We start from the raw sequence: 14,927 nt of genomic DNA, 5'->3' as shown, positions 1-14,927 counted from the left end.
GTGCTTCTAATTTTATAAGCACTGTCATAACCACGGATGTAAGTGAGTCTTTCCCTGTGACTCTAGTATATGTTCTTTTGCTTTACTAGGTGTTGTTTATTAGGTGTTGTTTCCCCTAAGTGCTGTAGGAGGTGAGAGATTGTTTCAGGGCAACCGGTGGGTTGTATTTGCAGGTGGTTGGTTGTCTTGACCTGCTTTGCTACTATAAGTCTACTGCTATCTGGCCGGAAGGAACATTTGCATAGTAGCCAGAACTGTAAAGTCTGGGCTTAATTTTAGTCTTCATTTAGGAATGGAGCTTTCGTGAATTACCAAATCCTTTCTCAGTTCCTCTTCAGGGTCATGCTTAATGTGGAGGGAATGAAATAGTGCTATCTTTGTGTTTGCAAGGAGGATACCACTGCTGGCCTGTTATCTTGTCAGCTGAATCTGAACGTTACTTTTCCAGCCGGAGAGCTGAGAGGCCAGGATGCCCCAGGCAAAAGGAGGTCCAGCTCAAGCACCATTGTCCTGTCCCTCGGATCCCATTGTGTAGTGGCCCCCTCAAAACATGTATATTTCCTTAGTAGAAGGTACTCTTTCCACAGGATATTTTTTAAAAAAAAAAAACAAACAATGAACACAACAGTATGTTCTCAACTACTTAAAAACTATGCAGTTTACCAGAGTTTAAGTAAATAAATATATGCTATAAACTAGGGGAAAAAATACATGAATGAATGGGTGATTCTGATCCTAGGTTCATATTCTACTTTCTCTGGAGTAATGCAGAAATCCTTGAACAAGGCATGGATTACACAATGTTTTGAAATCCCCATCCAAGCCTCCTTTTCTTTCAGCTTGCTTAACCCTTTTAAAAGCCTAATTAGGAGTTGTTTGGCCATTTGGGAAATAAAATTCATTTCCTTGAACATGAAACGCAAGAAAGTGATTTAATCCTGAGATTTTCATGTCATATGAAATTGTGCATATTTTGTTCATCTCTGATCTCTATGATTAACTAGTTTCTAGACTGATGTGCCCTTGGCCCAGTTTTTCCATTCTGTGCTATGAGAGCCAGTCCAAGAAGGAAATGCACCTTCAGGGTGATTGATCCAGAGTTAAGTCAAACCTAAATCTGTGGATATGAAGTTAACAGATTATGTGGGAATGGAACCTTAAAAACTGTCAGTGTCACTAGGAGCCTAAAATTATTTTACCCCACAGAGATGATGAATTTGAAATTGAATACGTTTCCATGGAAGTTTTGAATTCAAAATCTTTAATGTGCACAGACATTACATGCATGCTAATAAGAATGCTTGTAAGATCTCTGTAATCTTGAAAGGGAGGGAGAGAATAGTGCTTTGATACAATCCCTACCATGTCCAGGCTTGATTGTGTCAGTAATCCTGAACTTCTCAAGTGATGAGTCTATATGGACAGAGCCGTGGTTTGTTTACATGTGATTGGTCAGGTGCACTGCTGAGTGGTGTGCTGGCAAATGTCTAACAACCAGCTCTCCAGAAGGCAGAAGTCCTGATCTGGGTTGTGGCTTATTTCTGTAGTATAAATAAATATTCCCAGTGACCCATTTCAGGCTACCACGTACTGCTGACCATGGAATTGTGAGGCAATACAAACAACTGTTTTTTTCTAGTCACTGTAAGCTGGTGCCACCACCCCCTTGCCCCCATAGATCTATGAGAAATTGTGAATTTGAATTTTGCTTTAGAGATCCTTCTTGAACATGTCTTCTGTCTGAAGAAGAAAACCACTTTGTGTGTGTGTACATTTGTACAAAGTGAGTCATTCTATATGTACCTATGTACAAATGTATGGTTTTTTAAATATTTTATTTAGTTGTAGATGAACACAATACCTTTATTTTATTTTTATGTGGTGCTGAGGCTCGAACCCAGTGCAAGGCGAGAGCTCTACCACTGAGCCACAACCTCAGCCCCAAATATATGTTTTTAATCTAGTTATTTCAATTTCAAATAATTCTCTAAATTTAAATCTGTCATTTTTGAATTTGTGGCATGGGAAATTAAATCAGCATTCATTTTTCCATTTGTCATTTGTTTCCTGACTTCTTGGTTGAGTCATTTATCATTTTTATTTTCCAGTATGATTCCTTTGACCCTGAAAAACTAACCGTAACTGTCAGCCCCACGAAAAAGTTTGTCCTTCTCTCTCTCCTTTGTTCAATTTTGGTAACAACTTTGCGGCCCCTTCCTAAATCCAGGCTGCACTTCCTTTGCAGCCTCTGTAGGGCAGTAGTCCGTAAAATAGATCCCCCCAATTTCCTTCATTATTTACTTGCCAACTCTTCCTCATTGCAAGTTGATAGACTCATGTCTCATTAAGGTTCAGGACTGAGGCCCCACTCAGTGAAGAACAGAATAATTGCTTGAACATGCTAACAGTAAAATCTGACACTGTCTTGGCTTTTTCTTCTTAATTCTAAGTGTCCTCAACTATATTCTTCACTTGACGAAATAAATTTGAAAACCTACATATTCATAGAGGAATGAGGAATGTCTTCAAGCTGATGGCTATTTTCATTTATATTGAAACTCATGTTTTTCTCATCAAAATACTAGTTTCATTGGTTAAAAAGAAATCAAGAAGGTATGTGAGAGAGTGAATTTAGGCTTTTATGCCAACACCTGCCCTGAAGCATAATTTTCACATGCCCTGACACTTTTTCAGTGATAAACAACAAATACCCTGTCATTAACTGAGATTTGTGCCCATCACTCTTCCCCATCATCATTGTTAGTCCTTCAGCTGCCCCAAAATGACACTTTTTAAAGCAGCAACACTTGAGGCAAGTGTTGGGCTGTGATCTTTTGTTTCTCATCTTTGCTGTATCAAATTTAGTTTTGTGAGTGCTGAGAAATAAAATGTAGAACTGCCCGGTCACCTTAGAGCCCTGGAATTCATTTTGGTCTGGGAAAGGGGTCTAAAGGCATGGTTTGCATTCCTTCCATTTTTAGTATTCACCCCCACCACCCACCTCCAGCAGAGAAGAGAAAACTCTTCCTCTGAGTCTGTGGGTTGCTGGGAATCAACCCTGACTGGGTGGGGAAGGTGTTCTCACGGTCTGCATTTTGACTGTCAGGCCCCTGAGCTGTTTTCCTCTCCCAGTAGTCTACACCTTGGCCCGTAGGACAGTGAGATCCGTGTGTCATTCCTCACCTAAAAGTCTGGCACAAAGATGGCAGAAAAGATTGTGAAATCCCCTGCACTTGAGAGCTGGTTCCTATTCCTGGGAAGGAGAATGATTGACAGAGGGCAGGGAGCTATGGATCACTCTTTTTCTACTACCAGAATTCACATTCCAGTCATGTATGGATTAAACCACATGATGTTCAGAGTCCCAATGACTATTGATCTGTTGGGGCAAATGCAAAAGCAATACTGCAAAAAATTTAAATTCCTATACCTATGGGCAGTGGTATCCTGAAGAAGGTATTTAAATTACCTGAGAAACACACAAATTTTGAGTGTGGATGTGTGCCATGCAGTCTACACACATGCTGAGGGATTCAGGTACAGGTGGGCTGGGTGCAAGGTGAATTAGGAAAGGATTCTCCGAAGAGGGATCTGCAGGTTGGAAAGAAGTTACTTATCAAGAGAAGAGGGTATTTCAAGAGCAGAAAAGCAACTCTCAAGGCTCAGAGGAAAGAAACAGCTCTTCATCATCCCTGGTGCCTGGAACAATAGTCAGTGCCCCCAATTTTTATATTCATATAAATGAATAAATGGCATGTAGCAAGAAAGGAGCATGGTGAAGTAGGCAGGGTCTGGGGGTCTAGAGAACTCTGCTTGAGAGTTGGGAAACGTTTATCCTAAAGCTAGCGCTTGCCAGTCAGAACACCAGCTGGTAAGCATCTTGGAATCTTCTTTAAGGCATAGACAGACTATTAAAATGGTAGAGACTTACTGTGGATTGCAGAACCAGGGAACCATATTGGCATTTGTGGGAGAAATTTTTTTCCCAATGTACTCCTCATTTGGGGGAGGGGTCGAGAGACTAGAGATAAATTAATTTCTTTCTGTTTTTAAATACTGTTTTAGTTGTAGATAAAAACAATATCTTTATTTTTATTGGTTTTATGTGATGCTGAGGATGGAACCCAGTACCTCACACATGAGAGACAAATGCTCTACCACTGAGCCACAACCCCAGCCCTAGAGATAAATTAATTTCTCTCTCCATTTAATGAGCTCTCCTTTCACCTCCTTCCTTTTTGCTAACTTCTCTTGCCCAATTCCTGCAAGTTTGATCCACCAACAGTCGTGCAGGTCCATAGATGAATGAGCCATTGGTGACTGGCTTTTGAGGTTCTCATTTCAGTGTAGTAGAAATTTATAAGAAAATCTGAAAGGAGCAACCAACATCTTTTCGTTTCCAGCTTAAATTGATGGAGGCCTCTGCATGTCTAATAGTTTGCCTTGAAATTATAAAGCTCTCTCCCTTCCCAGTCCATCCTATTTCAAAAATCCCATTGCCTTTGAGTGCTATTTCCCTGAGGGCCAACAAGACTTCCTGAGCTAGCCAATCCTGACCTCTCATGGAATAATGAGCTTAGTTATGTCACCACAGTTAGTAAGAGAAATGGCAATCTGCAGAAACCTCAGGCCTGTGATCATAAACTGGAGACTAAATTTTACTGCTCATTTCTGAGAAAGGTTATCTGTCAATGTGGGAAAGGTGGTTTGCACCAATGTTTTTATTTTGACAGGATACTTCTAGTGTAAGTCTAATCCATTAGCTGTCTACAGTTTATCTAGGCAGGATCTTTCATTTAGCTGTCCTTGGTTTTTCACTTCTGAAGGTAAATAAGCTTGGAGAAGCAAGATGTAAGGGATCTGTGTTCAACTCCCAGCTCAGCCACTCACTGGCTTGGGAACCCAACCTCTTTGACCCTCTACTTCCCTAAAATGAAGAAAATAGGGTCAGAATCCTGCTCTGCAGAGTTAGTAGAAACATTACAGGTAGCAAGAAGGGAGAACCTGGCCCTCATAGGTCCTCAGCAATGGCACCATCCTCAGCAATTCCCTTTTGTGAGCACATCCATAGCAAACTTTCACCCACTCAAGAAATGTCTCATGGCCTCCCTCCAAATACCTGCACACTGTAAGTGTCTGTCTCAATTATTCAGGAGACGCCAACGGCCAAGCTGGAGCTGAATTTTCATGAGTTCTTTTAATGAAAAGATTCAGTGCTTAATCACAGAAGGACATTGTATGGTAGTGCCAGATAATGAAGTTGTCAGGCCTGCTGAAATATATTGTCAGGATTGTTGACAGTTCACTCTGTGCCCCTAGAATGAAGTGACCGGGAATACAGCCAAGAGGGCGGAGCCAGCTAGGAGGGACAAATGTAAGAGGTGTGCTGGTTGACCTCCCCAGACAGGGAGGACTCCTCTGCTCTCCATCGAAAGCTCTTGTGGACAGCTCATATGGTAAAGGATTCTGATTCTTAAAAACCACAAAGAGAAAATAATGGCATTCTTTTGAGACTCTGTACATTCTAGCAGACACTATATATTCTGAGACCATTACATCTGGTTTTTGCCTATGGTTCTTTTTCAGTAGAGGCAGGATATAAATTACAAATTTGAAACAAATAATACATATTCTTTAAAAAAAAAAAAACATTAAAACCAAACCAGAACGGAATGTCTCTTATTTTTATATATGTGAAAAAAATTTTAATGAAAAAAAAAAACCAGCCTTGGTTAGCATGCAGAATGTTCAGGATAAATGCTGAAGACTTTGTATTCACATAAAACTTTCTTCTAAATAAGTTTTCTGGTGTGGGTCCACCATTATGAACACAGAGCTGCTGTGAGGCTTCCCATTTTATACAGAAAGTGGTTTCATTGCCAATCTTGTCCTGCTTCCCATTTTTGTGATTCTCCGCGTCGTTTAGGAAACTTGGCATAATAAGGTGTCCAGATTTTTTTTATCCATTCATCCATTGAAGGGCATCTGGAGTATTACTCTGCATTAAAAAATGACAAAATCATAGAATTTACAGGGAAATGGATGGCATTAGAGCAGATTATGCTAAGTGAAGCTAGCCAATCCCTAAAAAACAAATGTCAAATGTCTTCTTTGATATAAGGAGAGTAACTAAGAACAGAGTAGGGTCGAAGAGCATGAGAAGAAGATTAACATTAAACAGGGATGAGAGGTGGGAGGGAAAGGGAGAGAGAAGGGAAAATGCATGGAAATGGAAGGAGACCCTCAGAGTTATACAAAAGTACATACAAGAGGAAGTGAGGGGAAGGGGAAAAATAATACAAGGGGGACAAACGAATGTCAGTAGAGGGGGCAGAGAGAGAAGAGGGGAGGGGAGGGGAGGGGAGGGGGGATAGTAGAGGATAGGAAAGGCAGCAGAATACAACAGACACTAGTATGGCAATATGTAAATCAATGGATGTGTAACTGATGTGATTCTGCAATCTGTATATGGGGTAAAAATGGGAGCTCATAACCCACTTGAATCAAATTGTGAAATATGATATATCAAGAACTATGTAATGTTTTGAACAGCCAACAATAAAAAATTAAAAAAAAAAAAATAAGGTGTCCAGAGCTGGGATTTGTATTTGGGAAACTAAATTACTCAATAATAATAATAATAATAATAATAAGTTTGTATTAACTAAACCCATGCAGTAAATAGCTTTTATAATAAGGGAAAGCTAATTATTTGTGGGTTTGAATTTAACTTTTGTTCTAGCGATATTGCATAACATTCACCCAGGATGTTAACTCTGATTGTTTTGTTACCTTGGAGGGCATTTAAATTACATATAGGAATTATTTGAATCATCAGATTTACTGTTAGAGCCAAATCATTCTTTTGGGTTTATGGGAATATATGCCACCAGGCAGTAGATTAATAAGTATAAAAAAACCACATGAAAAGGTCACTTCCAATCTCAGATCAAAACTTGTGGTCTTGTGCATTTTGCTATCTACAAGCTTTTTAAAGCTTCTCTTTGGTAACATGATCTTTGTAGCAACACCACTGAGCTACAGACACTTAAGATAATGAAGACAGCCGAGAAGTGATCTACTATGACCCACAGTGCTAGCCTCCACGTACTGAGGAAGGGATGGATCCATTTCCACAGGCGAGAGCTCATTAAACTTATTTAGATGAATCCATCTTCAGCAATATACATGGCAGGAAAATGAGATAGTGAAGGGGACAATCTCTCTCTCTCTCTTTCTCTCTCTCTCAAAAGATTGGAAAAACAGACTGGATCGAAGCCTGGACCACAGCACTTGGGAGGGCTCTTTATGGAGAACCACAGCAGAAAGGAATTCTCTTTGCTGGTGAATTCTTCTGGCCCTTTGCACTGTCATTCCTGGAGCATTTCAATTATTCTCTGCAACCAGCTAACCGCCCTCTCATGGGGGCCCCACCCCACCCCCACACTTTTTACTTGAAACATGTGTTATTGGAAACAGGGCAACACAGGGAACTTGGAGTTTGGACACTGGAGACCAAATTGTCAGCCTATTCTGAACTTCCGTGGAATATTCCAGGAGCTAACCAGAGTGATTTTGGCTTCACTGGGCCCCCAAAGGTTTTTGAATAACAAAGACTTGGGTACTGGAAAACACATTCAGAGCCCAAGCCAAGAATGGAACCGAATGGGAGATAGTTCAAGAGGGAAAACCAGTAAAAGACATGTTCCCCCCAGGAACCTCTCTGCCTGTGGCTCTCTGCATCACAGATGTGCTGTTTGGGCCAGGTCTTTTGAAAAGCTGGATCTCTCTGGGTGGTGGTAAGAGGCAGCATTGCTTTGCTTCCTGAACTGGAGTCTCTTATCTGCAGCACTGTGCAGATCCATCTTCTGGCCCCCCCACCCCCGTCACCCCCATGGGAACAAAGTCCCTAGTCTCTGGAAAGTAATGCTAAGAAAACAAACACTACAAAGGCTGGTAACAGGAGGATATCTCTCACGAATGTTTTTTGTGATCATCTAGGTTCAAGGAGGAGGGGGTCCCCCAGCTCCGGGAGCCAGCAGGGTCTCTTTGTAGTAGGCATCTGTATGTTTGGCCAGATGTCCTCCCAGGGGAGGGCAGAGAAGGAAAGATAAAACAAGAGTTCTTATTAAAAATAAGTCTCCGGGGGAGAAAAAAAACAAGCCAGAGAAAGTGTGTCAAGTGGAAAGTGAGACCAGGCGGTGGCATCTGATATTGATTGATCTGAGGCAGTCAGAGGTAGAAGTGCACACTGTGAGGAAGTGCCCCTGCTCTTAGGAATGTGCACCAGTGACAGCTCTGGAGCAGAGCTGCATGGGTGCCACATGCACGAGATGCCCAGTGGCTGCCCAGTGCACACAGGGAAGGACGGAGGAATGAATGCCTGTGTTGGAGTCAGGACACAGGGCTCCTGATCCTGCTTCATCTTGCTGGTCCTCATTGTTCCTGTCAGTTCCATGGTGATGCTTGGGCCAGATGACCTCTACACTATCTTCTGTCCTCAGATTCCATTATCTACCACAATCTACTACACTGACCAAATCTTCTGAGATGTCACCTACCATGGTTCTAATCTCCAAAAAGAATGAAAGTCCTGTCAATCATGACAGTATTATTCAATCTTCCTACAAGAGGACGGTCCATTGTTCCTGCATTCGTCATCCTTCTGTGTTACAGTTACCACCAAAACAAATTTATTCTTTCTCAACATGGAAGGAGGCACATTTGTGGAAATCTACCTGTTCTTCCTTTACTTCCATTTCCAGATGCTTTCACTCTTTTGGGATGTAAGAGGTCTTTTTTGTCATTTTAAATCACCAGAATTAAAGGGAGTATAAGAGCTGGAGTGTGTGTGTGTGTGTGTGTGTGTTTTCATCCTTTAGTTAAGGGCCAGCCATTGAAAGCTTGCTTTTGTTTTTTTCCTTTTTGGTAAATGTCATGAGGACAGCAGTATGTTAGAGCAGGGTGAGGCTGGATTCCAGTGGTAAGAGAAGAGGAAGCTTCCACTCGAGAGTAAGATTTCTTACATTTGGATGATGGCAATGGAAATGGAGAGGATCAATGGAGATAGGGACCGTGGCTTGGTGCAGTGATCATGGTGTTTGGAGTCTGCCACTGGTTGGAATCAAGGCTGGGATGTGTATAGGGTGTCATTTCAGCCCTCACTACCGTGCCACCTTGTAGGATTACTTTATGGATTAAAGATGCTGTGTGTAAAGAATCTGGTGCTTTATTCAGCTCTTTCACCATTGTGACCGAAAGACCTGACAAGAACAATTAGAGGAGGAAACATTTATTTGGGGACTCACGGTTTCAGAGGTCTCAGTCTATAGACGGCCAACTCTATTGCTCTGGGCCCAGGGAGAGGCAGGACATCATGGCAGAAGAGGGTGGTGGAGGAAGGCAGGTCAAGACATGGCCACCAAGAATCACAGAAAGAAAGAGAAGGAGAGAGAGAGAGAGAGGGCTGGGGGAGCAGGGGAGGTTTCTCTGCTCAATAAAGACAAAATATGAACCCTAAGGGCATGCCCACAGTGACCTACCTCCTCAACCACACCCTACCTGCCTAAAGTTACCTCCCAGTTAATCCTTTCCAGTGGATTAATATACTAATTAGGTTAAGGCTCACAATCTTTCACCTCAACTTTCTTGCATTGTTTCACACATGAGCTTTTGGGGGACACCTCACATCTAAACCATAATGGAAGCCAACGAACATCAAGAAACTGTAGATGATGACTGTGATAAAAATATCCCACAGGAATGATGGACACATACCAATATGGCATAAGGAACCCCACTAGAATATACTATGTACCAATAAAAATATTTTAAAAATAAAATTTTCCACAGGACCTGATGACTGAATCAGAGAATACATACCAAAGAAGTCATAGTGTCTTTGCATACAATCACCTGAGAGATTGAGATAATAGTAGTACTTAAGTTGGGTGTAAGCTGGAGATCTGTTTTGGCAGAGCTAGTACCTAGGTCATCAGATATGCAGTTGGCTATTAGAGAAATGTGGGTTGGAAAGGAAAAAGAGTCAAAATATGGGGAAATTGTAACATGAAGAAAACTTCTAGGTTTGTTTAATGAATGAGTCTGATTTTATGACTTCACCTTCAAGAAATTGACTAACCAGTCAGGTGCAGTGGCACACAGCTATGATCCCAGGGGCTCTGGAGACTGAGGCAGGAGATCGCAAGTTCAAATACAGCCTTAGCAAAAGCAAGGCGCTAAGCAACTCAGACCCTGTCTCTAAATAAAATACAAAATAGGGCCAGGGGTGTGGTTCAGTGTCCGAGTACCCTGAGTTCAATCCCTGGTATCCCTCCCTCATAAGAAATTGACTAACCAATGGTTGATCCACCATGATCATCATCTGAACTGGATTCTTGCTCCTCAAAATGGGAGGAGCTGGAGTTGTGGCTCAGTGGTAGAGCACTTACCTAGCATGTGTGAGGCACTGGGTTTGATTCGCAGCACCACATATAAGCAATTAAATAAATAAAGGTCCATCAAATAACTAATAAAAATTTTTTTTAAAAAAAATGTGGTCATTAGACTAGACATTACCTGAACCTTGTTAGATATGCAGAACCTTATTTCCCAGTTCAGACCTACTGAACTGGAATCTGCATTTAAACAACATAATATGTGAAGCCAGAGACGCCTGTTCTAAAGAATCGCAGCATTGGTACCACCTGAGAATTGTTAGACATCCATGTTCTCAGGCCCCTTTTACATCACCTGAATCAGAAGTGCTGTGTTTTAACAAGTGCTGCATGTGATTCCAATGCACCCCAAAGTTTGAGTTAGCACTGCTGTAAGTCATGAAACAGATTGTACCCCTCCCCTTGTGCCTGTAGCCCCGAACACCAGAGGGATTGGCTGAACTCTGAGAGCTAAGTTTGAGTCATTGTTCTATGCTGTTTCCATCATCATTTTGCATTAAACACAGCTGAAGAACTCTTTTCACGGAAGAGGGGCACTCTGTATAAAATTACAAAGCAAAGGAGAGGAACCTCAACTATGACTTAATCCTCATGACTTACCCATCAAAAATTATGAGCACAATTATAAGAGATCAGTCCTTTATGTGCTGTTGCTCCTGGGGGACGCTATTGTAAGACACACACAGGGAAACAGGACAGGAAAACAAGGAATCTACTGATGCTGTGATCCCCCATACAATGTGATTTTCACATTACAGTGTGCTCAGTCTCTGTCTTCTGTGTTTCCAATCAATCAGATGGAAAGTTCCCCTTTTATGGGTTAGTTGCTGGAGTCACTTGCAGCAAGGATGCTGGTTTACCACTTAGACTGTACTGTTTTTCACAAAGTTGAACTGTCAGCAGTAAAAGTTTACCTGCTCTCATAAAAAATGTCTGGTTTTAATTTTTCTTCCGTATTGTTATTCAGATGACTGTGATAACTGAGAGAAGGGTCAAAATCTGTTTGTATGCATGTAATGTACAAAAAATGGTTTATATTGAGCATTTAATTGTACATTACAACAAATGGCATGTTAGTAAACCAGGTTTTTTTAAGAGTAAAGGGGTATGCTAACTTGCAGTGTTTGCACCCATTTCCGTGGTGTAAATACTTCCTCTGGGGTTGATTTTGTGCTGCCATCAGTTTAACAACCAAAATTCTACAAATTGGCTCTCATAAGCCAGTGGGAACCAGCCCCAGCACAATATTAAAACAAACACCAGGGGATAAGGCAGGTGTTTTTGGTTTGGTGGATTGGTTATGTTTGAATTTATATAAGTTCAATAATGTCTAAAATGAAGATTTGGGTGTTTAAAACCTTCCGTCACACAGGGATGTTTATTGAAATTATAATGGAATTTGTTTTGAAACTCTTCTGGGAAACAAAGCTGTTTTAAAGTCATATTAAAATACAACTATAACGACACAATGCAGTGTGCAAAGTCCTAGCAGTTTAATTTTCACATACTTTTCTTATTATAGCGAAGCATATATAAATGTCATTCTTAGTCACAGTATTTGAACCAAAATGCAAAGTGATACTGTTCCAAAATATACTTCTGTCTACCATTATTAAAATTTGACTTCTCTTACAGGTATTCAGGAAGGAACCCAATGTACCAAATGTAAAAATAACTGGGCGCTGAAGTTTTCTATCATATTATTATACATTTTATGTGCCTTGCTAACCATCACAGTAGCCATTTTGGGATATAAAGGTAAGTAGCCTTTCTTTTTTCCTTCTGAATAGCAAGTCATTAATTTAAGCATGAAAAAGCTCATCTTTGCAAGTATGAAGTACAGTAGCCCTTCAGTAACCACTGTGGATTGGATCTAGGATCCATGAGGATATCTGAGTCTGTGGATGCTGAAGTCTCTTGTACACATGGCATATTATTTGCATATAACCTATACCCATTGTCACATAGCCTTTTAATCTCTCTGGGATGACTTTTTTGGGGGGGGGTGGGTACCAGGAATGGAACCAGGGGCACTCAACCCCTGAGCCACATCCCCAGCCCTATTTTGTATTTTATTTAGAGACAGGGTCTTACAGGGTTGCTTAGTGCCTCCCTCTTGCTGAGGCTGGCTTTGAACTCGCAACTGCCTCAGCCTCCCCAGCCACTACGATTACAGGCATGCGCCACTGCACCCAGCTTAAATGACTTATAATACCTAACATGATGTAAATGCTGAAAAGTTGTTGCACTGAATTGTTTAGGGGATAATAACAAGAAAAAAGTCTGTACATGTTTAGTATAAATGCAGTTTTTTTCCAAATACTTTCAATCCAGAGTTGGTTGAATTCAAGGATGCGGAACCCACAGATATAGAAGTCCAACTGTATCACATTTATGTAACTCAGGTGTAAAACTTAAGGACCTCCTGAGCTCCATCTGTGTGTCCTAAGCTTCTTGTAGCTATGGGACCTACAAGGGAGAAGATAATTTCTTTTGACCCACTTCAATAATAATAATAATCCTCTTTGAGTGATAAAGATGTTTTTTTCCTCTTTGTTGCTTTTATCTACATATCTTTAGCTACTCCCCTCTCCTCCCCTCCCCCCACCTTAAGAGGATCAGTGGAAACTGGAGTCAGCCCACAGGGACACTTATACAGTTTCATAAAATTATTGTAAAAGTAAAAACTGAAGTGGCACTGCCACCTCAACTCCATAAAACATTAGGCCTAGGGCTAGGGAGGTGGCTCAAGCAGTAATGCGGTCGCCTGGCATGCGCAATTGCTGGGTTCGATCCTCAGCACCACATAAAAATAAAATAAAGATGTTTTGTCCACCGAAAACTAAAAAATACAAAATAAATAAATTTTAAAAAACATCAGGCCTACACTTGTCTAGTTTAAGGTAAACTGTATTCTCCCGACTTGCAGAAAAAAAAAATAGAGCACAGGTAGGTATCAGGATTCAGAGTTGCAAACAACACAAATCCTTTTATAGAAAACAGCATGGATGTGCCAGGCATGGTGGTGCATGCCTGTAATCCCAGCAGCTTGGGAGGCTGAGGCAGGAGGAACACAAGTTCAAAGCCAGCCTCTCTTTAGAGATCCTGTCTCTAAATGAAATATAAAAAGGGCTGGGGTGTGGCTCAGTGGTAAAGTGCCTCTGGGTTCAATCCCCAGTACAAAAAAAAAAAACCAGCATGAACACATCACTGTCAATGTCAAATGAGACAGATATGTTCATCTGGTTGGTTGCAGTATGGAGGCAGACGTTGGTCTGTTGATCTGCAAACCCTTCTTTCAGCAGCAACCATGGCTGCCTTCCCACAGAGAAGAACTTCCACATGTTTCCTCCTTGTTGCTTAACCCCTGAACTTGACCTTGGAGGAGAAGGATGCAAAGTGAACTCCTTCCAACTTATAACTCCTCTCAGGCTTCCCCAGTATTCAGTGGTGTCCTGAGGAGACACAGCATATTAGCACGAGAATGGGCTTTGGATCTTGACATTCAAGTTCAAGACTTGATCCTGCCTGTTTTAATACAGTAATGAATGTTCAGTGGGTGCTTTCTGTGCGCCAGCATCACGCTGAGTCTTCTCCATGGCTGTGGAAACCGGGTATGAATCTTCACCTCCCAGAGAATCTGATTTCATAGCTGCAAAATGGTAACTAGGATGCCACTTTCAAGGTGGTTGAGCTGAACAAAGACGATGTCATAGAAACCCCCTGTGCTATAGTTGGTCCCAGTAGATAGTGACTATAATGTCCTTCTGTCCTTTGCCATTACATTTAATACAGCTCCAGCCGCTAGAATGGCAAAACGTGTTAAAAGTCCTGAGTATAGTTAGGGCCTTTTAGTCCTTCCCCCAAGGAAATATCCACGGAAAATAACATGCATCATGGAGCGTGTTGATGGTGGAATTTGGGCAATGGAAATGTGGAAAATTGCCGGGTCATTTTATCCATCTGTGATGAGTTCATTTAATTGGGAGAGTCTTGCGTTTCTAGACAAAGCAGCAAACACAGTAAGTGATTAAGAAAGGCCGTTAAGTCACGACAAGGGCTGCGCAGGGGGACAGTGGGGGTGGGGTGGCTAGTGAGGGAAGGAGGGTGTTCTGTGTCCTGGGTCATCCACACTGGCTGATGTTTTCCAGAGGTACCTTTGCTTGGTTACTTACTCACTCCTTCATGGCTTTTCCTAGTGAGCTGAGCTAAAACAGCCATTTAGTAAGCACCTTTGAAGGCTCAGTATCCTACGATATCATGAGAATAAATATTTACTTCTGAAAGAGACCAGAGTGGTTTGGTGAAGATGGACTATTTTTTAACTTTTACCTCTGTTAGGACATAAGGGCAAGGTCTTTAGAATTATACAGAAAAATCCAAAGGAGAGAGGTTTTTTCTTTTCCTCTCTGTTTGGTAAGATGCAGGTACTTCCTCCATTTTATCTACTGGGCATCTTTCCAGTTCTGA

The 14,927-nt window shown here is 41.4% G+C and overlaps 1 protein-coding gene across 1 annotated transcript in view; it reads left to right on the top strand.

The window, feature by feature from the left end:
- Colec12 (collectin subfamily member 12) overlaps window positions 1-14,927 on the top strand; it is a 180,614-nt gene that overhangs the window by 131,116 nt on the left and 34,571 nt on the right. The window contains exon 3 of the mRNA XM_027942952.2: window positions 12,093-12,215. Within this exon, the coding sequence (XP_027798753.1) occupies window positions 12,093-12,215 (123 nt within the window). The remainder of the gene's footprint in view (window positions 1-12,092; window positions 12,216-14,927) is intronic.

Source organism: Marmota flaviventris, chromosome 16, assembly GCF_047511675.1.
Source record: "Marmota flaviventris isolate mMarFla1 chromosome 16, mMarFla1.hap1, whole genome shotgun sequence".
In the NCBI taxonomy this organism is placed as follows: domain Eukaryota; kingdom Metazoa; phylum Chordata; class Mammalia; order Rodentia; family Sciuridae; genus Marmota; species Marmota flaviventris.
This window is presented reverse-complemented; position numbering and strand designations above follow the sequence as displayed.